Below are 24,565 nucleotides of genomic sequence, written 5' to 3' on the forward strand. Positions count from 1 at the left end.
TTTTAATTCAAAAAATGCCAAAAGCTTTTTGTGATGAGAAGGTTTAGGGGTAGGGTTAGTGTAGTAAAGGCCAATTCACACCGCACAGACAAACATTAACAAACACGTCTGTTGGCATCTGTTGGAGTTGATCGGAGTTTGTTTTCACCTGACTGACCATAGTCAGTCAGTGTTTGTTGGTGTCTGTTGGGGCAGTGTGAACATGGCCTTTAGGGGATAGAATATAGTTTGTACAGTATAAAAAACATTGTGGGGATATTTTTGGTCCATGAGGAAAACAGCTTATACTGTAAATCAAGTGATGTTTTTTAAAAATGTAAAAATGCAGAAAGTTTTCTGTGATGGGTAGGATTTGGTTTAGGGGATAGAATATGCAGTTTGTACTGTATAAAAATCATTATGTCTATGGAATGTCCCCATAAATCACAAAAACCCAATATGTGTTTTTGGGCATTTGAGAGAGAGAAACATACACATAGGCACAGTGTGTGTTTTTAAACCATAGCAACAAACCAACAGACTTGTGCAAGACATGAAGTCATTTCTGTTAATTAACAACTTGGTAGACAAACGGAAGGCAGGTAAAAACATGCTAACGGTTCATAACAAAACTCCAGGCATGCACATCAAAGTAAAATAAACATTTATTTTGCAAAATTTGACATAAAAAACATTCACACTGATCATCATCATGCTTTCATAGTACATTCACTGAATGTATAAGCTTTACCACCTTACAATATATCAAACAAACTCATGCACAAAATACAGACTGAACTTTTGGAAAATCAGAATTATATTAAAATATTCTATGTGCTAACTAGAATGAGGCCTCATGCTGGCCCCATGTGTATTATTATTATTATTTAATATATATTTTATAATAATATTTATTTTTTTATCAGCTGTACAACACATTATATTTTATTTTGTTTGCACATAACCAACATAAAAAATGTATAATTAGTTAACAATACTGATACTAACAATGTTAACAATAAAGCTGATCCCGCGTTCGGACATAAACACTGAAGTTCTGCAACGAAAATAGCATAGCAGTATGACAGGGGACAGATGAATTTGTTGAATAAAGATGTTATTTTTGTTTTGTTTTTTTGCACAAAAAGTATTCTCGTCGCTTCATAATATTAAGGTTGATCCACTGCAGTCACGTCGACGGTTTCAACAATGTCTTTAGTACCTTTCTGGACCTCAAAAGGTGCAATGTTATTGCTGCCTATGTGTGGATCAGATACCCTCGTATTTCATCAAAAATATCTTAATTTGTGTTCCGAAGACAAACTAAGGTCTTGGTTTGGAACGACATGAGGGTGAGTAATTAATGACAGAAATTTCATTTTTGGGTGAACTAACCCAAAGTGTGTAGCATAATTAAGTCACTTTTCTAATAGCTTGGATCCAGTCCATCCTCTCCTCGTGTGTTGGAGCCTGCATGTAATAGTGTGTCTCCGTCTGAGTGATGATTTTAAAGAGGTTCCCCTGCACTTTACCTTTAACACCTGAAGATTACAAGAAAGCGACCATTAGTTTCTGTGTATATACCAGTAAATATTACTGCTACCAAGACAACAAGACCTAAATCATTGATTACTAGGATTTTCAGTCAGTGGCAAAGTCTTTCCTTAATTCTGATTAATATGTGTGATTATTTTGTAAATGGGAACAGGCAATCATCACACCTGGGCAATCATGAAAAAAGGAACAGGCAATCATCAAAGTCTGACTCACCTGACGGTACACCGTTATCATCGAGGGCAGACACCAGACAGCCACGCAGAGATATACCGCCAACTGGAGTGATGTCATCCTGAGAAAGGTGGCCATTAGGAAGTAAACAAGTCATTACAAAAATAAACACATGATTTCTTTAGACTTTAGCATAAATATACTTGTAAGTCTGTAAAATTGCACATCAGCGTTCTTCTCACCTTGCTGGGGTCATAGTAGTGCAGGAAACAAGGCTCTGCCCTCAGAACAAACAATCTCACCTTCCAGTTCTTCACCTTGTGCCCCTGACACACAGATAAACAGGTAAGTTAACACACAGAATGCTAGCATCACAAATAAGTATATTTCAGTTCAAAAACTCCAATTATAGCATAGTGCTCACCTGTTTGAGCAGGTAACCTCTCTTCACCACCTTTCCACTCAGCTCTACCGCAGACCGAGACTTTTCTGCTTTCACACTGCCTCGCTTCTGGAAGCTTTGGGACTGTTTGAGAAATCATATTTGTTCAGTTTAATTAGGACATCTTATTTTTATATCTAGTATATAATATGATTACAAAAGAGGAAAAATCAAAAAGAAAGAGATTTGGTACTTACAAAGCAGTAGAGTGCAGTGGAGTCATCGAGGAACTGTTCTCCTAGAGCAGCGTTACGGAGAGCGTCTGCGCTCCTGACCCCGATGGGCCGCAGGGAGGTCTCATCCAGCAGTGCAGAGGCTAACGTTACTGCCTCCGCACGGGTCAAAGTCAACTTATTAAACACAAGCCAATCCACCACTGCTGAGCCTGCACACACACACACATACAAGTAAGAAACAGTTACGATCTTCAAATTTGATTGACCGGAGCTGATACGGTTCATTGTTTGATTCACTGTGCTTGTCTGTGTTTGCACGTTCCAGGCAGACTGTCAGTATGTGTACAGTGAGTAGTGACAATGGCTCTTTCTGCAGGTTATATTGTATCGCCAGAAGGTGGCGACAAGTGACTGTCTTTAGGAGTGAATCATTCACTCAACAGATTTGTTCAAAGCGACAGGAACAAAACAAGTGACTTGTTGGCAGAAGAAAAAACATTGACTAAGTAACTGCCGATATTATGTCTAAAATGTAGGTGAACGTGATTTCACCAAGTAAAACATCCTTGTTGGTCCTGGAACAACATTCCAATCATCAGATTTGAGGGATAGGTCAAATTTAGTCTTACAACAAGGGTTAGGGGCTTCTACACCATTCTTATTCACCTATCATTTCCCTCTGATTTTAGGGATATGTTATGGGTAGGGTTAGGTTTAAGGGTAGGGATAAGGTTTGGACTATGTTTTTGGACATGAATGTTGTTCCAGGATCAACAAAAGTTGATCCAGGAACACGTCATACTTGGCAAAACCACTAAAAGGTAAGGGATCATTTACAGTCAAATATATATTTGTACATTGCACACATACTTTTCAAATGTTTGGGGCTAGTAAGATTATTTTTGTTGACAGAAATTAATACTTTTATTCAGCAAGGATTCAATGACAGCAAAGCCTATTTTATTTCAATAGGCAAAATTCTATTTCAAATTAATGCTGTTCTTTTGAACTAAAATTCAGCAAATCAGTATGATTTCTGAAGGATCATGTGAAACTGAAGAGTGGAGTAATGGATGCTGAAGATTCAGCTTTGTCATCACAGGAATAAATTACATTTTTATACATATTAAAATAGAAAATAGTTATTTTAAACTGAAAATATTACTGTTTTTACTGTATTTAAAACCAAACAGTTTAAATTAATTAAACGAAATAAGTTTGTTTCACTCAAATACTACTGAAAGTTTATTGTACTTAATAGAAAAAAAGTTATGTGAACTCAAAATCTGATATTAGTAAGCGGAACTTAAACTGACTGAGTTGCAGAACATTTCTAGTTCCCAGCATGCTTTGCGTCAGATGGTGTAAGGAGAATAAATGTTGAAATTAAGTATTATTTTGTGTGTTTTTACACAAGATTAATTTAGGGTGAGATGTGTTATTGTTTAATGCTCTGTTATTTTGGTATTTAAAAGTGTTTCTGTTATGTTAAGTTTTGTAGGGTTACCATCGTGGTGAAGAGTAGTGCCCACAGTTAGGTTGAGAATGTGCTGCAAAACTTCAAAGCTATATATTCTCACTGTTGACTGACAATTCATGCAAGTAAATTGTGATAGGTTCTTTGATAGTTACATTAGTTGCTAGTGTGCTGTTGCTAACTAGCACTTAACCATAAAGTTTATGAGTTTGTTTATTCAATATTTTAATTAAATTGTAATTAACACGTTTGTGTAGTACAAAATAATATTAAGTTCTACTAACATAATGTTTGAGTTAGTTAACTTAAAAAATTGAGTTGGTATACTTAAATGTTTTGAGGTAATCGGTGTCCACAAAAGTTCTGAACTTATCGGGTTTTACAGCGTGCAGGTGAGCATAAAAGTCTTCTTTCAAAAACATTTTTAAAAAAATCTTACCAACCCTAAACTTTTGAACAGCAGTGTAAAAAAACTTTAACATTATCAAGAGAGAACGTAATTTCTTTAATAACGCACATTGATGCTTTATTGTGTGTTTTTGAGTGTCTGACCTGAGAAACAGTTGGTGTAAGAGCTGCCCTGCTCAACATGACTGCATAGCCGGATACCACTGTGCACATCATACATGGAGTCCACCACCTGACTGATATACAGATACATGTTTAGATATGGAGTCACAAACACATATTCGCATATATTGACAAACTGCACACATAACTACCTGAGGTTGACATTGTGAAGTTGGAGTGACGTAGAACCTTTCATTTGTGACGGGGAGGGGGTCTGTGCATCATGTGGGTTAAGCTTCTGTACTGCTGCACCAATCGCTGCAGCCCATTCGTCACGTTCCTCCCTCATGCAAGCCTCCAGAAAATGCTCCTCTGAAGTGTTGGTCTGCAGCTTCAGCACCAACTACAGGGTGTAAAATGAGGTAATAATATGACAACAGCCTTCAGTCACAGCCCTAATCAAACATTTTAAGTTGTTGGTGATAAATGCAGCACTTTTTGTATAAGAAGAACGTATAAAGGAATTGCCACAAACATGCCAAACTCGATCACTCTGAACCTGGCATTGGCTGCAGCTGTTACACAATGTGGAATAAATCAAAGACATTGCAAAGATTTACTGGGGGAAATAAAAGTGGTGTTCCTGACATGTTAGTGCATGTGAGTAATCCAAAACAAAATAATGAAAGGTTAATTCATATGAAGCATAACCTGAGGCTGTGAACATTTAAAGCACAGAGCCACTCCCAGTGTTTGGTTTAGTGTTCAAGGTGTAATCTTAACGACACCACTGATAAGAAATGTCCCAATGATATCTGTTTGTAGACTGTGGATATAACCAAATGAATGTTGAAATGAAATAATAATGTTAATTAATAACGTCTGCAGAGTAAAATGTATAATCTTAAAAGCACAAAATACTGCTTTGCTGTAAACTCCTTAACAGAGGACTATAAAATTGCACTATATAACTTTGTGATCATTTATACAGTAGGCTACACAACGAATAAATAAAAATAACGTCAATGTTTTAACATAAAAATGACATTATCAGTTTTAAAATTGTACTTTATTGATCTAAACGAAACGCCCTCGATCATCGCGCTGTTGCTATGGCTACAGCGAACGTGACCTATGTACAAAAGCGTATGTAGCGCATTTAACATAACGTGTAATTTTTTTTGGTTTCTGACATGTTGGAAAACGTATAGCCTACGTTGAAAACGTCTATATATTTATATGAATATCCTCGTGTCTTTATTTCATATTTTGTTGCTGGTCAGAATGTTTTAGTTACATAATACTTTGACTGTCCTCACTTACCGGTCTGTTTTCGTACTCCAGGTAAGGACAGATGATTTTGCAGTTGCTCAACGGTATCGTCCCTCGATGACAGGAATCCCGTTTGCCGCCTTCATATTTATAATACATAAGTTTGTCCGATTTAAGTACAAACCAACGAACTTTCCAGTTTTGAACAACATGTCCCTAAAAATGAACATCATTTGTTAATAACCCAATAACAATTAGGAATTAATTTGCCATATGGGTATGAATAAAAACTTTTTTTCTCTCACCTTTTTCACTAAAAATCCCTCTTTAAGGACGCCGTTATTTTCTGACTCAGTGCCCATGTTAACTTCACCAGTGTAGATCTACTAAGCGCTTCAGGTGTTTTATAGCTGCCGCAGAAATTCCTCGGAATGTGCGTCACATCCTATCGGCGCCCCAGGTTTTAAGGCACACCGAGCAAGAAAACTTTGCCTGGGCATGGGTTTGATGAGAATTAAATTAATTCAAATTTAAATAAATAATTAAATAATACGCACCTGTGAAGTTTGATGAAAATCCAATAGAATAAAATTAATATGTTTCTATTAAATCTTACAATTCACAGACAATTTGGAAATTCCTGTAGGGGTTTCGTGAGTCACCAAGACAGACGCTAGTCAGACTGAGTCATGGATCTAATTCAGGTGAGATTCATCGATTCAGTGACAGGATGTTTGTTGCCATGGCAGTGCAACTGCGATGAAAATAACTTCGAAAAGACAAATTTTGACAATCTTATGTACTATTTTGTTCCATTAGTCAAAACTAATTCAAGGCCAGGATTGTATTATGTACATAGAATAATTCTGTTCACACTTTATAATAGCCTAATTCTGTTAGTATTGAATCCTACTTCAAATTGTTTTTAAGCTATTCTGTAGGCTACATATTATTCTTTGAACATTTCTTCAGCATATTACATTCTGTACACGGACTGTAAAGAAAAGTAGCCTATCACTGACTAAAAAAACAAATTGGTCTACACTCTTAAAAACAAAGGTTCTTTATTGGCATATGGCTCCATACCTTTAACGTCCATGGAACAGTCTAAAAATTAAAAAACAAAACAAAACAGTTCTTTATAGTGTAAAAAGTTTATTTAGATTTCAAAATGTTCTTCACACTAAGAAAAAAAAATGGTTCTTTTAAAAACTGTTAATTAAACAGCTCTTTCTATGGCATCACTGTAAAACCCCTTTTGGAACCATTATTTTTAAGAGTGTTGGCTACATACAAAAACTAAATACATTTTTTATTCACAAAAATAAACAGACATGTTTCGACATAGCTAACTGGAATTTGCCAGCAGGCTGACATATTTGAGCCGAGACATTCTTACACAATTTGTGTGTTGATCATATGCTTAGAAATCATCGGCCATGTTCCTACATGAACTGTGTAAAGATGGTAAACTATGGTGGGAACACGGCCAAACCTCAGTCACCTTCTTCACTGTTCACACACTTCTACTGCAGAGCACTAGATGGTGATCTCGTGCAGCAGTTGAGTAGGACCAGTTGAGTAGGATGTAGTTGTTCTCTGTTATTTGTGGGAGAATGATTTGAAAATGAAAACATCTCATGAAGTAAAATAAACTATATGGCAGTACACAGAATTTTATGATTGACATCTCAGAACACATACACCAGAATATAGTTATACCAGATAACACTGCAAAGCCTTGGTTAACACACACACACACACACACACACACACACACACACACACAGAGGTTTGTTTTGCTATCAAAGTGAGGATGTTCCATAGGCGTAATGGTTTTTATACTGTACAAACTGTACATTTTATCCCCCTACACTACCCCTACCCCTAAACCTACCCATCACAGAAATCCCATCTGCATTTATACATTTTTAATAAAACATTGTTTAGTATATTTTTAAAGCTATTTTAAATATGAGGACTCATGAAATGTCCTCATATTTCATGTTTACGACGTAATACCAGTGTAAAACCCATGTCATTATACAAAATTGTGTCCTCGTAAATTACAAAAACACACGCACACACACACACACACACACACACACACACACACACACGTTGGGGTTCCATGTTTTATGTGGACTTTCCATAGATATGATTTTTATACTGTACAAACTGTATATTCTATCCTAAACCTACCCATCACAGAAAACATTCTGCATCTTTACATCTAATAAAAAATATCACTACATATATATATACACTGCGTGCATAATTATTATGCAAGTTGATTTTCTGATCATTTTACCAATTCCAAACCACATCAGTCTTAGTAACTACTATTAATTTTGTATTTAATCATTTATAAGTGGTATATAATTGTTCATGAAGGCTGAAAAATGAAAAACACCTTATATTCAGGTGTGCATAATTATTACGCAGATTTTCTTTTACAGATAAAATGAGCCAAAAAAAGAGATTTAACTCAGACTGAAAAGTCAAATTATTAAATGCCCATGAGAAGGATGCAATACTAAAAATTGCAGTTAAGGCATGACCATTGGACAGCAAAATGCTCATTGGATCAGCAGGGTCAGACAAAAACAGGTGGAGGAGAAAAGAGACATGTTAACCACAAAATAATTGAGAATTAAGGTGTAGAATTAAGTGTGAACCATCAGGAACCCTTTAGTCTCCAGCGCCACCGTTTTCCAGAACTGCAACCTACCTGGAGTCTCCAGAAGTGCAAGGTGTCAGGTTCTCAGAGACTGCTAAGATACGAATCCTGAAACATGACACCCAATTAATAAGAATCACAAGCTGAAGTTGTGAAATAAATGAAGACTGTTTTTTTTTATAGGCTTTATAGACAGATAGTTTGGGAGTGACTCTTAAAGGACCGGCACCTCTTGTACCACTGTTTGAAGAATTCATCTTCCAGAATCTGGCAGTAAGTTTTGGAAGATAATTTTTATCTCTGCAAAATGGACTTTTCAGGATATGAGATGTACTAAAAATGAACGCCTAAAACTTACTGCCAGATTCTGGAAGATAATTTTCATTTCCAGCCTTCATGAACAATTATATATCACTTATAAATGATTAAATACAAAATTAATAGTAGTTATTAAGATTGACATGATTTGGAATTGGTAAAATGTGCCTGGAAAAAAATTATGATCAGAAAATCAACTTGCATAATAATTATGCACACAGTGTGTGTATATATATGCTGTATACTAATGAAAACATAACTTCAATATGTTGATTAAACGCTGTTAATAATTGTAAATGAGTAGGGGAAGTAGTGGTGTTATGATGAAGATGTGTAAATTTGTAGTTTGAAGAAGTTTTTGTGAGGATTTCAGATCCTGGATACTGAGCTAAAATCCCGGACCTGCTGATCCACTTTTAATTGAAACACACTGCACACACAAAGCCCTAATGGTCACAGCTGTTTGTGGGTGAGTGCTAGAGAGAAGAGTTACTGATACAACCATACACTGAAAAACATTCCTGCCATATTGACTTTAATTAATGCCATATTGACTTTTTTTCTATTAATTTTATTATTATTTATTTTGTCACTTGACTATTGCAGCTAAGGGTGTTTGAGGTTCTCTATTACATGGACAATTTTTATTAATTGATTGTATGGTTGCTATTGATACGAAACACAAATAGCTTCACACACAACGATCAGCTGCAGGGAGCTGGAGGTGTGTCTGCAGAAATAACCATTAACACTGTTCAAACAGCGATCCCGAAAGTTATGACGTAAATGAAAATCACACCCGGATGTAGAGGAACCTGTTAAAGGCCTTTAAAAGAGCCGCACAATCACTGAGGTTAAGAAGCGCAAACACTCAGACCCACACAAACATTTGTCTGTTTATAGTATTTCCTCTGGGTTTGGAGAGCGATGCCAATAAATTACCATACTACTATCAAGTCATAGTACAGCTGTCAAATCATATAAAACATAAATTAAAGTGTCTTTACACAAAGTCCCATTACAATTTCTGACAAAGAAATTACATTACAAAGTTACAAAGACCCATTACCCATTACAAAGTATCCATTACAAAACTGATTCTTTTCCAGCAATTTTATTTATTTATTTTTATTATTATTTCTGTAACATCAGGATGCCAGACTGTGATCAAACAATGTTTATGTATACGCATAAAATATAGTCGATACGAACAAAATATATGCTTTTTAAATATCTGTCTTATATAATATCACATGTCCACTGAACTACAGCATTACTTAACACAATGTAATTAAACATGAATACAATGAACACTCTTAGACAAGCTAATGACACCTGTGCAAAAATAAATTCATAGAAATGACAAGGCCTAGAAAGTTAGGTCACCTTGAATTAAGGGCAGCACAAAGGATGCAGGGAAGTGAAATGTTAACAATAGTCTCTTTGTTGCATTCTCTTGCGGTCTTTCCCTTTTTCTTGTGCTTGTGAAAGGAAATGGGGGACAAATTGAAGGATTGAATTCCATTTGAATGGGAATGTAATTCAAACCCTTCTAAACTTCTAAAAATAAAAGCTTTTTTCCCAATAACACCAACACAGAGTTTTTACTGCACTTAAAAACTTGTTTTTCTTCTTCAGAGAGCTAGCAAAAGTGCAATAATCATCACCAAACTGCTCAGAAAATGCAAATATCTGTTTCTATACACAGAGACATTAACAGATTGACATTAACTCAGCAGTACTGCAGTTGTATGAAGATGATAGAGAAGAATACTGAATATAATACTTGATTAATGAATTCTGTAATTAAAGTAATTAAAAAGTTGCTATACTGACAGTTGTAGAGATCTGTATAATACATTTTATTGCACATAATGGTATTTTGTATGTTTCCTGGTCCTGTATCTGTGCTATTTATGTTGTACATGGACAATTGCATGTTCTCAAAGTTACATACACCAATGAAGAACAGAGAATGTTAAATCTACAAACAGCTTTAACACATGATTAACTACACTAGGATCTGCAGAGGGTGAGACTCATTTGGACTCACACAGTTTAGACATTTAAATTGATGATTTCTTCTCCAGCATTTTAGATACTTTTTTCACCTACAAAAACCATACTTAATTAACCAAAGATTTAAAAAAAAAAAATATTTTTTTTTTTTTTTTTTGGAAGCTGCATTTAAAATCCACTTGGCTCACAAATCAAATTTCTTCATCCTCTCTCTTTTAGAGACGACTAACTCTGTGCCATGACATCACCACTTTTTCAGGATTAGTCATGGAATCCCTCCATTGTTCCACTGCCTCAGGAGAACTGCCATCAAATCCCAAGAGGACCTAAAAATGAAGGAATACATACAAAGACTGGAACTCATGGAATATACTCTTCTGTTCAAACATTGGGGTTAGTAAAATTGAGAAAAGAAATTTATACTTATGTTCAGCAAGGGCACATTTGATTGGTAAAAAGTTACAGTAAAGCTATTTATAATGTTACAAAAAAAATATTATTTTAAATAAATGCTGTTATTTTGAACTTTCTATTAAAGGCGCAATATGTAATTTTTTGCTACTAGAGGTCGCTTATCTAAAACAAAGGCGTAGCTTGATGATGCCTTGATTTCGTGGAATCATGGGAGGTGTTGTCTTTAAGTCTACAGCCGGTGGAAAAGAATCCGACCGGACTTGGGCAGAAATCATATTCATGGATGAGCTAATGTATTTAAGATTTATTAACATTACTGTAGTATGAAGCAGGGTGTGGCTGAAAGCCGTTGGAGCTGAATGAGGCCGCTGGAGCGATTGCTACTGAGAGACGAGCGCAACGCACGGCTCGAGAGCAGTGGAGCTTTTATTATGCCTCAGACAACTGCTTCCGCTTCTTCCGGTCAAGCGTATTTGGGGAAACGCAGCGCTGTTTTATCACATTAAATACATTTATGCGTTGAAAGTTGTTATAATGCTACTGTGTGCGTTCGCTCGGCAGCAGCTATGAGACAATTGTTGCACACTGCAGTAAGCTAGATCGATATTAGGCATGGTAAAACATGGTACTCACGGTAAATCAAGAAAACGAGATTTTTAAACAAGACTTGCTGGGTTGAGCTATATAACATGATTTGTTTTTTGTCAATGATTGTATCCATCCTAACAGTTGCTCACCTTTCTATTAAAACACATAATATATTAAAGCGTCTTTGGTGTTTCCATGGTTTCTACAAAATAAAACTGGAAATCGAGGGTAACGCGGGTATGATGTCATTGATAGGTGACACACGGACACTGTCCGTGTCCTGGTTAAAATTGCTTGTTTCTCTGGATTTAAACATTCTTGGAAACATTTCGGATAATGTAAGTACACAAGTCAACAAAATATATAACACTGTTCTAGTAGCTTTTGGCAGGGTTGGGGAGTAACGGAATACATGTAACGGCGTTACGTAATCAGGATACAAAAATCCAGTAACTAATTCGTTACAGTTACGTCAAAAAATGTAGTAATCAGATTACAGTTACAGTACATTTTGAAAAAAGGGGGAATACTATCAGGATTACAATGGTTTCATTTAAAACTAAATCATTATTTTGCCATAATAACACTATATTAAGCGCTGCTTGATTATACAGTAGTTCCTGGTTCTGTTGCCAGTGATGACTCACGCGAGCCACCCGCTGGTGCATGCGCAAATCACACCCGTCTACAATCTCCTCAGACGCAGATTGAATCACTGCTGCTAGTTGAAACGATGCTGCCCGCGGGGAAAACGCTTTCAATTCATGGAAATTTCGCTGCTATTTTGTTTTCGAAGAAGAAAATGCAAACAACATAGTTGTACAGTGCAAACTCTGTCTTCCAGCTACAAAAACACTTTCTTTTTCACTAAAAAAATAATCTGTAATACCATAATGTAGCCACTAGATGTCTGAATAGCCCTTTACATATATATTCAGGGCTGTGTATTCCCAAGTTGTGGAAATGAGACATGATTGCTTAGTTTTAAAAGTAACCAAAATGCTAAACATTAAAATTAAAGCAGAACAAACATGAACAGAAATGTTTGATCCGAGCTTGTTCAGTTTGGTTATGATCTGATCTTTTATAGGCCTATTTTTAAGCTCTAAATAACAACAATGATATTAATATTGCAATAGATAATTTATCAGATTTTTTATAAAATTTCTATTGTTGAGACCCATTCAAAAGTATGGAAAGTGTAACATTTAAACACTTGCAAAAGTTGAAAAGAAATAATTAAAATTGAATTTAAAAATGCAATTTATTTACAGTAAAGTTGACCCCTTTCTTTCTTTATATATGTGACCTTAAAGTAATCCAAAAGTAATCAGATTACATTACTTTCATATTGTGGCACTTGGATACTGAATACTTTTTTTATGAAGTAATTTGTAACTGTAACGGAATACAAAGTAACCCTCCCAAGCCTGGTTTTTGGATATTTTAATCCAAAAATCTTACATATTGTGCCTTTAATAAAAGAATCCTGAGAAAAATATGTATTACGGTTTCTACAAAAATAATACTGTGTCGTGATAATAAGAAATGTTTCTTGAGCAGCAAATCAGAATATTAGAATGATTTCTGAAGGAGCATGTGACACTGAAGACTGGAGTAATGATGCTGAAAATTCAGCTTTGCCATTAAAGAATAAATTAAATTTTTACAGTATATTACAATATAAAAGTTTTTTTTATTTGTAATAATATTTCACAATATCAGTGTCTTTGATGTATTTTCTAACATATAAATTAACTTTAAATTTAAATGTGTTGATATGTATACTAAAGTGTGTTGTAGTATGTATTTTGCTCCAAACTGACCTGTCCAAGCAGGTGTTTTCTCCGAACAGATCCACGGCTGTAGAGTTTGACTGCCAGCTGCACATTCTGGTCCTGATTGGTGATGGGCAAGTGAAGCACCTCCTCCCATTGAACATGTCCCCCAGATGACTTCATCACCTTCGTCTTCCTCTTCAGTAAGAACTTACCCTCACTCAGCAAGTCAACCTTCACAAAGAAACCTAAAGAGAACATCCATTTGCACAGTTAATTTCACCAACATTGTCATATTTGTCATATTCCTTCTTCCACAACAATTAACTACAGTATGTAGGAATATAAATAAAAAAAAATTAAAAAAAGGAAGAAGGCTTTCGGGAGGTGAACTTAACTAAAGATGCAAATATATTTAAAACAGACTAGGATGTAAAGTTATGTTAAAAAAGGCCATATTAAGGCCTTTTACAAAGTCTTAATTGTGTTTTTGGGGTCTACTAGAATAGGTTTTCATTCTTGAATGTTCAAAAACATTATTTTTCACATATCTTACATTGTTGCAGCACCTCTCTTCCCAGCCTGTCAGTAACTCTCTGTTTAGTTCCTGTGCTCTGATTGGTCAGCTGGACCAGCGTATAGTTATTGGTCAGCTGCTTTGAGCACGTTTCGGAAATGTCGCACACCTTACCATAACCGCGAGTTTCAACACACTAACACAATTCAACCAGGCTTTGACCCCTTTAATTTGCGTATGCCTTGGGCAGGAATTGTTTAAGTGAGAAATATTGAGACGTTCCCGGAAGAAAACTGAAAACAGTTGGAGTGGACTTTGTGCTTTGTAACTTTGCAGTCCTTTTTGAAAATGTTTTGAAAAAAAGCATAATAGGACTCACACTGCGTGAGCGGTGAGGAAGATGATGGAAGGTTTTGAGCACTAAGGATCTGGAGTTGCATTCGACTGCTCACTGGCTGGAAGCACAAGGCCAGCTGAAGCTCAGCATGACACACCTGCAGAAACACACACACACAAAATAATCCCTGTTTAGGTGCTGACTGTGTATGATTGCATATGTGTGCGTGTATGTGTTTTAGGGCAGACTACCTGCTGCGACTCATTCACTGATTTATAGTTGAGACACAAATCAATTTCTGACCCAGTAACACACAAACAACCATTACTGATTTGAAATAACTTCCTCTAGACCAGGTTCCTCTGATCTTCATTCTGGAGCACAGTTCAATCCATTTCAAACACTCCACTAGTGAAAAAACATCTTTGTACTCAAAAAAAAGCAATTTTCACTGTTAAGTTTTGATTTCAGTCACATGCTGAACACACAATCAAAACACACAAATCACATTTTCAAAATGTTCACAAATAGTACAAAGTTATAGCTGTCAGACACAGCAAATAGTTATAAACTGTGCCAAATCTGATACCTATTTGTGTGTATGGCAGCTTTCAGTAGGCTGAACAAAGTTTTAATGGGGCCTAACCTACTTACAGTGAGATGATGTATAAAGATGATAATGTGACACATTCTGTTATATATATTATATTACAGAGGTATTTAGATGATACTAATGATCAATTTCAAAATTTTTACCTATATAAATATATGAAATATAAATAAATAATATATAAAGTGTAAGTATATGTGTATTTATGTATACTAACACATTTTTAATGTTTTATTCTCACCAATGCTGCATTTATTTGATTAAAAAATACAGTAAAAATGGCAATATTGTTAAATATTATTACAATTTAAAATAAATGTTTTATATTTTAATATATTTCAAAATGTAATTTATTCCTGTGATGGCAAAGCTGAATGTTCAGCAGCATTATAAATGTCTCTACTGTCACCTTTGATCACCCCATATACACTTGATCAAAAAAAAAAAAAGTATTTCTTAAATTTTTTTCTTTAAAATCTTACTGACCACACATTTTTGAATATATGTGTGTGTGTGTGTGTATGTACACATTCTAAATCGAATTCAGGAATTTTAAAAGGCATTCTCAATTAAATTCTGAATTGCCCACAATACTTGAAAAAATATAGTAAACATTTTGTTTCTGTGGGTGTTAACAGGAAGCTTCGGAGAGATCAGCATTTTAAGGGTCTAGTTAATTCTTTCAAAAGGGGCTTACAGCAGTATTGAAATGGCTGGTTTTAATATATTGATTTCTTCCTCTCTGAGAGCTCTGCCTGTCTGTCTCAGCCTCGGTGACCTAAATATCACAGAAGAGGCTTGAGCAGAACTAGAGCGGCAGTTTAATGTGGAACAATGGGTGAGTGCAGGATTGAGGGTAACTGCAGGTAGAAGTTTAGGATTTTTTTCAAAGGACCTTACAGTCAAAACCAGGAAGCACCTGTAAAGGAGAAAAATTTGGGACTAGACATGCAGTCAAAATGACATGTAGCAGGTGAGGACTCACATGTGTTTTAGAGTGAGGCCTGAACTCCAGCCAGTGCTCTGTTTCCTGCGGTCCGAGGGTTCGCAGAGATAACACACACTCTCCCAGTGTCCGTTTACGGGGTGTGTGAGCCTGCAGGCGCAGCACTAGTGCTGATCTGCGGATTTGCTCTAAGTTCAGAGTGAACACAAATGTCTCCATGAAGTCAGTGTCCTAAAAGAGAGATAGAGAGACAATAAACTGAGGGATAACTAGTTACAAACTTAATCTGTGAAGCAAAGCAAAATAAAACAATACTGCATGCTCTACATGTTTTTACTTATCTGATGAAGTATGTTTTTTTATGTATCTTTGGTTCTGTGGGACTTTTCATTCTCACTGGAATGGGCATTAATCAAGAAATCCAGGAGGAACTCAAGGGAGAGCTGAATAATTCATCACAATTAATTTGAATGATGACAGCCAATCTCAAACTTTTTGTGTTATATCGAACAAGGAGGTCTATGATTCCTGGAAAAAGTTAATATTATTATTGCAATTTAAAATTACTTTTTTTCTATTTGAATGTATTTTAAAATGTAATTTATTTCTGTGATACAAAGCTGAATTTTCAGCATCATTACTCCAGTCTTCAGTGTCTCATGATCCTTCAGAAATCATTCTAATATGATGATTTGCTGCTCAAGAAACATTTTTATTATCAATGTTGAAAACACTTGTGCTGCTTAATTTTTTTTTTTTTTTTTGGGAAAGTGATTTTTTTTTTTAGGATTCTCTGATTGATAAAAAAGTTCAAAAGAACAGCATATATTTTAAATAAAAATTTACTCTCACTTTTGATTAATTTAATGCTTTCTTGCTGAATAAAAATGGTAAATTCTTTAAAATAAAAATCTTACTGAGCCCTCACTTTTAAATGGTAGTGCATATTGCTTGCAAAATATTTTATTTAGTCAGAATACATGGCTTATTTTGAATGGCTGTCAATGAAGAAATGCACTTTATAGAAGCAGATGTTGTAGTTCCAGCATCTACCAGTAGGGGCTAACTGATCTATGCTAATCATTTAAGCCTCTTCATATCAACAATGCTGAAGCCTAAATTGAATCTTGGGTGTTGTAGTTTTATGACTGCTGGATTTTACTCACTGCTGATGCTTCCTTGACTGTGCTCTTAAATTGCACTGGCTTTGTCATGGTGATGACCCCTTTGACCCCAATCTTCTGCAGCTCCACCCCTTCAGAAAACACACTCAAGTCTGTACACTAAGAGAGAGAAAGTACCAAAAAAAAAAAAAAAGGAGGAAATTTGAGAAACAGTAAGTGAAGCTGAAAACAACATGTATGCCTACTGTTTATGAGCTTTTATAACCACTAAAACCACTATGTCAACAAGGGGATTTTTCTCAGAGGAGGAAAGGGAGCCAGGGCCTTTTTAAAAAAATACTATTAGAAAATAATAGACTGAAATAAAAGAATTATTATGAAATATGTGATCAAACAGTGTGTTAACGATATATGATGCTTGATTTCAGTATTCCACCACACACCCATGATATCAAATTATGTGTAAAATAAAGAGGCAAAGACAGACCGTTACACACATAGAGAGTTTTTTTCAATTATTTGAAAACGAAAGATTAAAAATAGCTTGTTGGAAATGTGATCGTTTGTTAAAGGTCTCTTACAGCAACACAGAGGCTCCATTCAGCTTGTCTCTAAATGAGACACAATGGTCTGTTGTAGACTAGCAAAGCCTCTTCTGGTTGAAATCATACCTTCACTAAGGTGATCCACACCTGCTCCACCTCCTCCTCATACTTCAGGTGCACACACACTTTTCCCGGCTCACGGTCCCGCTCATCACCAGACAGAGTGATGGACTCTATGCACACAAACATATAAATGTTATCACTCCAAAATATTGTCCACATGTCTGTTTATTACTGCTGTCAATAAAGAAAAATAGGGACAAACCAAATTTTTAATCCAACTTTTTGGATCAAATTATTTATAATTAACTTCATTGTTAGTTAAAACCACAAATATATTAGAAAAATGCAAAATAGAAGCATTTCAGTTTTGTTTGTGTGTAAAGATCCACTCTACATTCTGAGAGTTATATGAGGACTTGTGTACTGGACCTCAGGGAAAACATTTGGAAGTGATTACTGTCTGCCCTTTACGATTTCACAATCTAAATGATCTGAGTCTGTCCTGTGTGTGTGTGTGTTGTGCGAGTGTGTGTTTGAGAATCTGTGTGTATATGTACACGGGGTGAGGAGAGAGGGAGTAAGATTGTTGAGAAATAAAGAGCCCAAAAAGACCCTGACAAAAAACAAAAGGAAAACCAAACAAATGAAACTATATTGGAAATTCCAGGTAACAGTGGAGCAGAACCCTTTCCAGAGAGTTCTATTGGAAGGGAACTTTGAGGGTTCTTTTGGAATGCGCTCGTCTGCAGTTACGACTTCAGTGTTCCGTCATGAATGGTTACCTAGACTACGGCTGCTCCCAAAGGAATCCTGAATGGAGGATGTGCTGCTCTGGACACTGGATACAGAATCATAACGCTTGGAGGAACAAGAGAGGAAAAAATGTTACTGAACAACAGCACTGCTAATCATTAAACAGCAAAGTATTAGTGTATATACACCACACATAATGCAGGAATCAGCTCTGATTGATGCAAATGCAAGAGATCGTAAACTGACTCTTCATTTAACTTGAACAATAATAGAAACTTCACCCGGCTCAAATCAAACTCCTGCTTAATAGTGCCATGACTGATTTGTAATTCATAGAGTTCTCAAACATAAATTTGAACTTTCTATTCATCAAAGAATCCTGAAAAAAATGATTGTGATTTCCACAAAATATTAAGCAGCACAGCCATCTTCAATATTGATGATAATAAAACATGTTTCTTAAGCAGCAAATCATCATATTAATACGGTGGCCGAGAGAGCTCAACGCGCTGCAACTGAAGAAAACACATGCAAACAGAAAAAAACACCAGCAAATAAAGAAAACATCTTCATCAGTTTGACAACATATGTGCTGCAAAAGTTCACAACACAACCAAATACAGAAACGCACTGCAAAAGTTCACAACACAACCAAAAACAGAAACACGCTGCAAAAGTTCACAACACATTCAAATACAGAAAGAAACGCGCTGCAAAATATGGAAGGGAAGGCCAAAAGGGCCAAAAACATGTGAATTTTTTTTACACGTCAACAACACGTTAAATATGTGTATTTCATGCGTATTTAACATGTATTTCACACGTATTTCAAACGTATTTCACGAGTTAAATATGTGTTGTTTGCACGTGAAAAAATCAGCGCGTTAAATACGTGTATTTCACATGTATTTCAAAAATGTGTGAAATACGTGTGAAATACTCTCATCATCTCCGCAGAGTTGCACATTTCATTTGGATTACATAATCAGAGAGCAGCCTATTTCTTTTCGTTTTGAATAATTTCGTTTAAAAGTAGACATTTCAAGCTTTCTTTAGATATATTTCTCATGTCTGCGAGGCAAGCAGCCTATACACTGAGTTTCAGTTCATTTAGCCTATAAAATGCGCTCCAGTTCACGTGCAAGTGATCGCGCCGGCGCATCCACGCTCTGACACAGACACACACACAGAGAAAAAACTTTGCAGGTCCTATGGCTAAGAGAGAGCATACTCGGATTCAGTGAGCTTATAGTAATGTGTTGCAAAAAAAAAAAAAAAAGGGGCATAAGTGGAAAAATTAAAAATAATTTTTCATAAAACAGCAATTTAAATATATTATTTCTATAGGTTATACAAAAAAGACAAAATAAAAAGGCTGAATAAGCTGATCTAGCATGTTAAATGGTGGCATCCTAGTAAATGAATAGTACACCCCCTTAAGCTCACAGAAATGGTTTGACCCAAGTTTTCAGCAGCCAATGACACTGACCCGTTCAAACAGATTTTTAACACATATTTCACGCATACTAACGTGAAACACACGTGAAAAACCCATATTTAACGCGCTGATTTTTCACGCACAACCAACACGTATTTAACGTGTGAAATACGTGTTAAATACCTGTTAAATACGCGTGAAATACACGTATTTAACGTGTTGTTGATGTGTTAAAATTCACGTGTTTTTGGCCCTTTTGGCCTTCCATAGCAAAAGTTCACAACACAAACAAATACAGAAACGCGCTGCAAATACAACACAAACAAATACAGAAACGCGCTGCAAATACAACACATGCAAATACAGAAACGCGCTGCAAATACTCAAAACACAAGCAAATACAGAAACGCGCTGCAAATCTGCGATGATCTGAATGATGATGATGATGAGGCTACTTTTAGAATTAAATTAATATTTTAATTTGCCCCGCAATAATTTATAGCGCATCACGCATAACCGACGCGCTGCAATATGTTAGCTAACTCCTCGTTTAAAAAAACAACTTGTTTAACACCTACATCTCTTCTCATTTTTTTCACTACGTATGGGCCACAAGAGAAATATTAAGAAATAAATTAAGGTTAAATAGTGTTATCAGAACATGTTGAAGTAGAGCTCTCATTGCTCAGTTTTTAGTTTCACTTTCTGCAGTGAATAATTGACTGGGATTTGAGACATAAAATCAAGTAAATTATTAAAAAAAAAAGATTATTTATTATTAATAATTTATTAATAATATTTTTTTACGCAAAATAATACCCCCCCCAAATTGTTTGTCCTGGTGCCGGGACTGGCACAGACCACAACGAAAATGTTTTAAGGGAACACCAACAAGTGACGTACCTGGCTGGGACCGCTTATTGTTCAATGTTTACTCGTCAGTGGTGTGCACCTGAAAGGTGAGTTTTGTTTATCTTAACATCCTGATCGTATGTGCATTGTGAGCAGGCCTATTTGTTGCGCGTTTCTGTATTTGCTTGTGTTGTGAACTTTTGCAGCGCGTTTCTGTATTTGCATGTGTTGTGAACTTTTGCAGCACGTTTCTGTATTTGCATGTGTTGTGAACTTTTGCAGTGCGTTTCTGTTATTTGCATGTGTTGTGAACTTTTGCAGCGCGTTTCTGTATTTGCATGTGTTGTGAACTTTTGCAGCACATGTGTTGTCAAACTGATGAAGATGTTTTCTTTATTTGCTGGTGTTTTTTCTATTTGCATGTGTTTTCTTCATTTGCAGCGCGTTGAGCTCTCTCGGCCACCGTAATACTAGAATGATTTCTCAAGGATCATGTGAATCTGAAGACTGAAAATTCAGTTTTGCCGTCACAGCAATAAATTACATTTCTTATCTAAATAATAATATGTGAACAGGTGTACAGGATCTCAGCTGCATGTGAAAGCTGCAGTTTCAATTACAATACAGTTTTATGGAATGGGTTGTTAAATCAGTGTTTGTGTGCGTGTGTGTGTGTGTCTCAGGTATTCCCTAATGTGGGGACAAAATGTCTCCATAAGGATAGTAATACCAGAAATTTGTGATTTTGTTGGGATATTTTTGGTCCCCATGAGGAAAACAAAATCATCCTAAATGATGCTTTTTGAAAAATATTTATAAAAAATTTTAAAAATGCAGGAAGTTTTCCATTTCCTGGGTAGGGTATAGAATATGCAGTTTGCACAGTATAAAAAATCATTATGTCTACGGAATGTCCGCATAAAACGTGGAAACCAAAGTGTGTGTGTGCTCACCTGTACATGGCCCTGAGGGTTTGACAAATCGAACATGGAGAGACTGAGTCTCTCTTTGCCACTGTGTTCCAAACCTGTGAAAGACAAATAATTTTACTGATTTGACTTTTAGGAAGAGTCTTGTTGATTCAGTACATCACATTATTTTGTCATGTAACAAAAGTGATTCCATTTAAAATGTCTTCATCAGTGTGATATTTACAATTGTGTCATGCTCAGCCACTGAAAACAAAGCATTAGAATCATCTGAATGTGGCCTCTTAACAACATGATCTGGGACATTGTCAGAGCAAATCTGCCATGAACAATAGGGGATTTAGGAGCAGGAATAAAACAGAAGGATTATGCAAAGGTGTGTAGGAACGTAAATATTTGAGGTTGCATGCTGAGAAGTTACGTGCTAAATGATGCTATGAGGAAGTGAAACTGGACAGTAAATCCACTCTTTAAACATCACGCACAGATAATAAATAGAAGGAAAATTGCCCCATGGAACATCTGGGTTGGTGTTTTAGGCAGATCTAAAGGTATCTCACCTGTGCCAGGGCTGTTGTTGGGTTTGTTTTTCAGAGTGGGGCGTCTCAGTGAGCCTGGTGATATGTAGCTGATCATATGACTGCTGTTTAAGTTCAAATCTGGATCATACATCATTTGACTGGCTCCTGCGAGCTCTGCCTTCCTTTCTGCATAAGTGGTCCTCGTGGTACCTGAAATCATTTGTATCAAATTTGTACACATAATTTATATTTAATAAAATAAGTTAAATTATGTCATTAACTTAACATATAAATCTCATCTGAGTAATATTGCCTACTCTGTTGCCCGATGTTGTAGCCAGAGTACTGTGCCCCTTTTGGCTGGATGTAAGAGGGTTTGAAGGTTGGGATGATGAACGGAACATCCCGGCCGTCCGGAGGCAGTTTAGACAGGAGATAATCCTCTGATACGCCAACGTTCCTCTTTACATTAGACTCAACAGTTAATTTACCTGGAGGTCGAACCTTAATCACTAAAAAACATATATACAAATACATCTTTCATAATTTGTATATGTATTCATATTTATATATATTGTGTGTATGCATAATACAAACACCAATCATGAGGAAGTGATGGAGAGAGAGAGAGAGAGAGAGAGAGAACCAAATTTTATGGCATCTTCAAATACAGAAAAAAATAAATCATATTCTGGGAGAAAACTCCAAATTGATTGCAACAGCAGCAAAATACATAACAGCTTGCCACAATCTAAGAGAGTCAGCAGCCAGTGGACAAAACTAGAATCAGAAATATTCTTAATGTATGTACGTTTTTTTTTTTTTTTTTACATTGTCTTATTCTTTTTTGTTGTTATTTCTTGTATATATATATATATATATAATGTATATGTTTATTCTTATTTTGTTTATGCATTATATAATCATTATTTGTTCTTTGCTTATGTAATGGCCACTACTTTGGCAATACTGTGTAAGTCATGCCAATAAAGCAAATTTGAATTGAAAAAAATTAAATTGAGAGAGAGAGAGAGAGAGAGAGAGAGAGAGAGAGAGAGAGAGAGAGAGAGACTCACTCTGAATCTCTGGTTCGTTTTTCTTGGACATAAATGTCCTGCAGCAGTTTTTGATACATTCTGTCATGTTGAGGATCTGCACAAACTAATCACATAAAAAGAATTGGTTACACTTTATTCTGATAGTCCATTTTAGACTAAGTAACTTTGCAACTACATGTGAACTACCAGTCATCAGAGTGTTAATAGACTGTCTGCTTAATTTTTGCTAACACTTTATTTTGATGGTCTCACGACAGACAGATGGTCCCTCCAATGACTATAAGTAACTTTGCAAGTACATGTCAACTTATCCTACTAACCCTAACCTAAAAGTCTACTAATATTGAGAGTAAGTTGACATATAGCCAAAGTAACCAAAGAATTATATAACAACGTTCAACAGCTGACGACTGAATTCACAGCATTTCCATCACGTGTTCTGTGATTAATACAATTTTGTGGTGGAAATGATTGTGATATAATTTTTTTTAGAATAAAACATCCGACTCAAGAATTAAATTTTGAATGGAAATGATGCACAATGCAAATATATTTTGTTCAATTTCATTCAATCACTTGTGATTTTTACCTTGGTTTTTCATATTTCAGTTTTTTTTAAACTTGATGTCTTCACCTCATAAACATTTTTTCACTGGCAGTTATTTCCTTGGTAAATAAGTACAATAAAGTTTGAGAAAACCTTATGGCAAAATTGGTTGTTGTGGTGAAAATGACGCCACAATAAGCACATTCATAATTACTGAAAATGAAAATCATTTTCACACAATAAATATTTCACTCTATATTTAGATTATCGACGTCTTAATTGCAATTTTTATAATGAATTTTCATAGTAAGATCGAAAATTTTGTCTAAGACAAAGGCAAAACATTACAATCGATTCATAAGACATTAAAATTATCTTAATAAAACTTAGTAAGGAAGAGCAAAAAAGTTTCCCCCAGTTTTATTGTGACCTTCATTTAACAACAGAAAAAAAGCGGAGGTAAGTGCCCGTAACAGACCGAAGTTAAAGAAATAGGCAACATATAAGCTATATAATAAAGTTATAATTATTTCAACAATTAAGATTAATACAATTTTTCCTTTATATCAAATAAACATTATGATTGCGTTTAATGAATCATGTTGTACATACCTGTGCTGCTGTTCGCAAGGAGCTGAAATCTGTGAGCTCGCGAGTGCAGCAGCAGGTGCGTCTGAACTGAAGCCTCCAGTGAGCGAGAAAACTTCTGACTACTGTTGGGTCCTAGTGCCCGCCGGCGCCATTCTATATACAGCAATGAAACACTCACAATTATCCTGAATAAGCCATATATAAAACTTGTGTAAATCGCTCCAAACCCAACCCCCCTCTCTATGTTTTTGTTATAATTGTCTCATTTCATTAAGCACCTTACTGTTAATTATAATCACTTAATGCCCATTATAAACTTTCTATGCATCAGTCTATATTTGCTAAAAGTGAAC

At 35.5% G+C, this 24,565-nt stretch overlaps 2 protein-coding genes across 2 annotated transcripts; both read right to left on the reverse strand.

The window, feature by feature from the left end:
* Window positions 1-626: 626 nt before the first annotated feature.
* Window positions 627-6,042, reverse strand: plek2 (pleckstrin 2). Its single transcript, XM_051917479.1, has 9 exons — window positions 5,890-6,042; window positions 5,636-5,800; window positions 4,525-4,715; window positions 4,355-4,446; window positions 2,347-2,534; window positions 2,132-2,233; window positions 1,950-2,033; window positions 1,750-1,828; window positions 627-1,520 (listed from the first exon to the last, which is right to left on the reverse strand). Exons 1-9 carry the CDS (start codon window positions 5,944-5,946, stop codon window positions 1,393-1,395), a joined length of 1,086 nt encoding a protein of 361 aa, XP_051773439.1. The 5' UTR covers window positions 5,947-6,042; the 3' UTR covers window positions 627-1,392.
* A 3,653-nt stretch (window positions 6,043-9,695) lies between these two features.
* Window positions 9,696-24,476, reverse strand: LOC127525167 (tandem C2 domains nuclear protein). The gene is made up of 12 exons (XM_051917523.1): window positions 24,234-24,476; window positions 23,093-23,177; window positions 22,334-22,528; window positions 22,056-22,226; window positions 21,520-21,593; window positions 18,306-18,381; window positions 17,587-17,693; window positions 16,958-17,074; window positions 15,831-16,022; window positions 14,278-14,392; window positions 13,430-13,629; window positions 9,696-10,927 (listed from the first exon to the last, which is right to left on the reverse strand). The coding sequence occupies exons 2-12, from the start codon at window positions 23,157-23,159 to the stop codon at window positions 10,817-10,819; spliced, it is 1,425 nt and encodes a 474-aa protein (XP_051773483.1). The 5' UTR covers window positions 23,160-23,177; window positions 24,234-24,476; the 3' UTR covers window positions 9,696-10,816.
* Between the last annotated feature and the right edge of the window lie 89 nt (window positions 24,477-24,565).

The sequence above is a fragment of the Ctenopharyngodon idella genome, chromosome 13 (assembly GCF_019924925.1).
Source record: "Ctenopharyngodon idella isolate HZGC_01 chromosome 13, HZGC01, whole genome shotgun sequence".
NCBI classification, from domain to species: domain Eukaryota; kingdom Metazoa; phylum Chordata; class Actinopteri; order Cypriniformes; family Xenocyprididae; genus Ctenopharyngodon; species Ctenopharyngodon idella.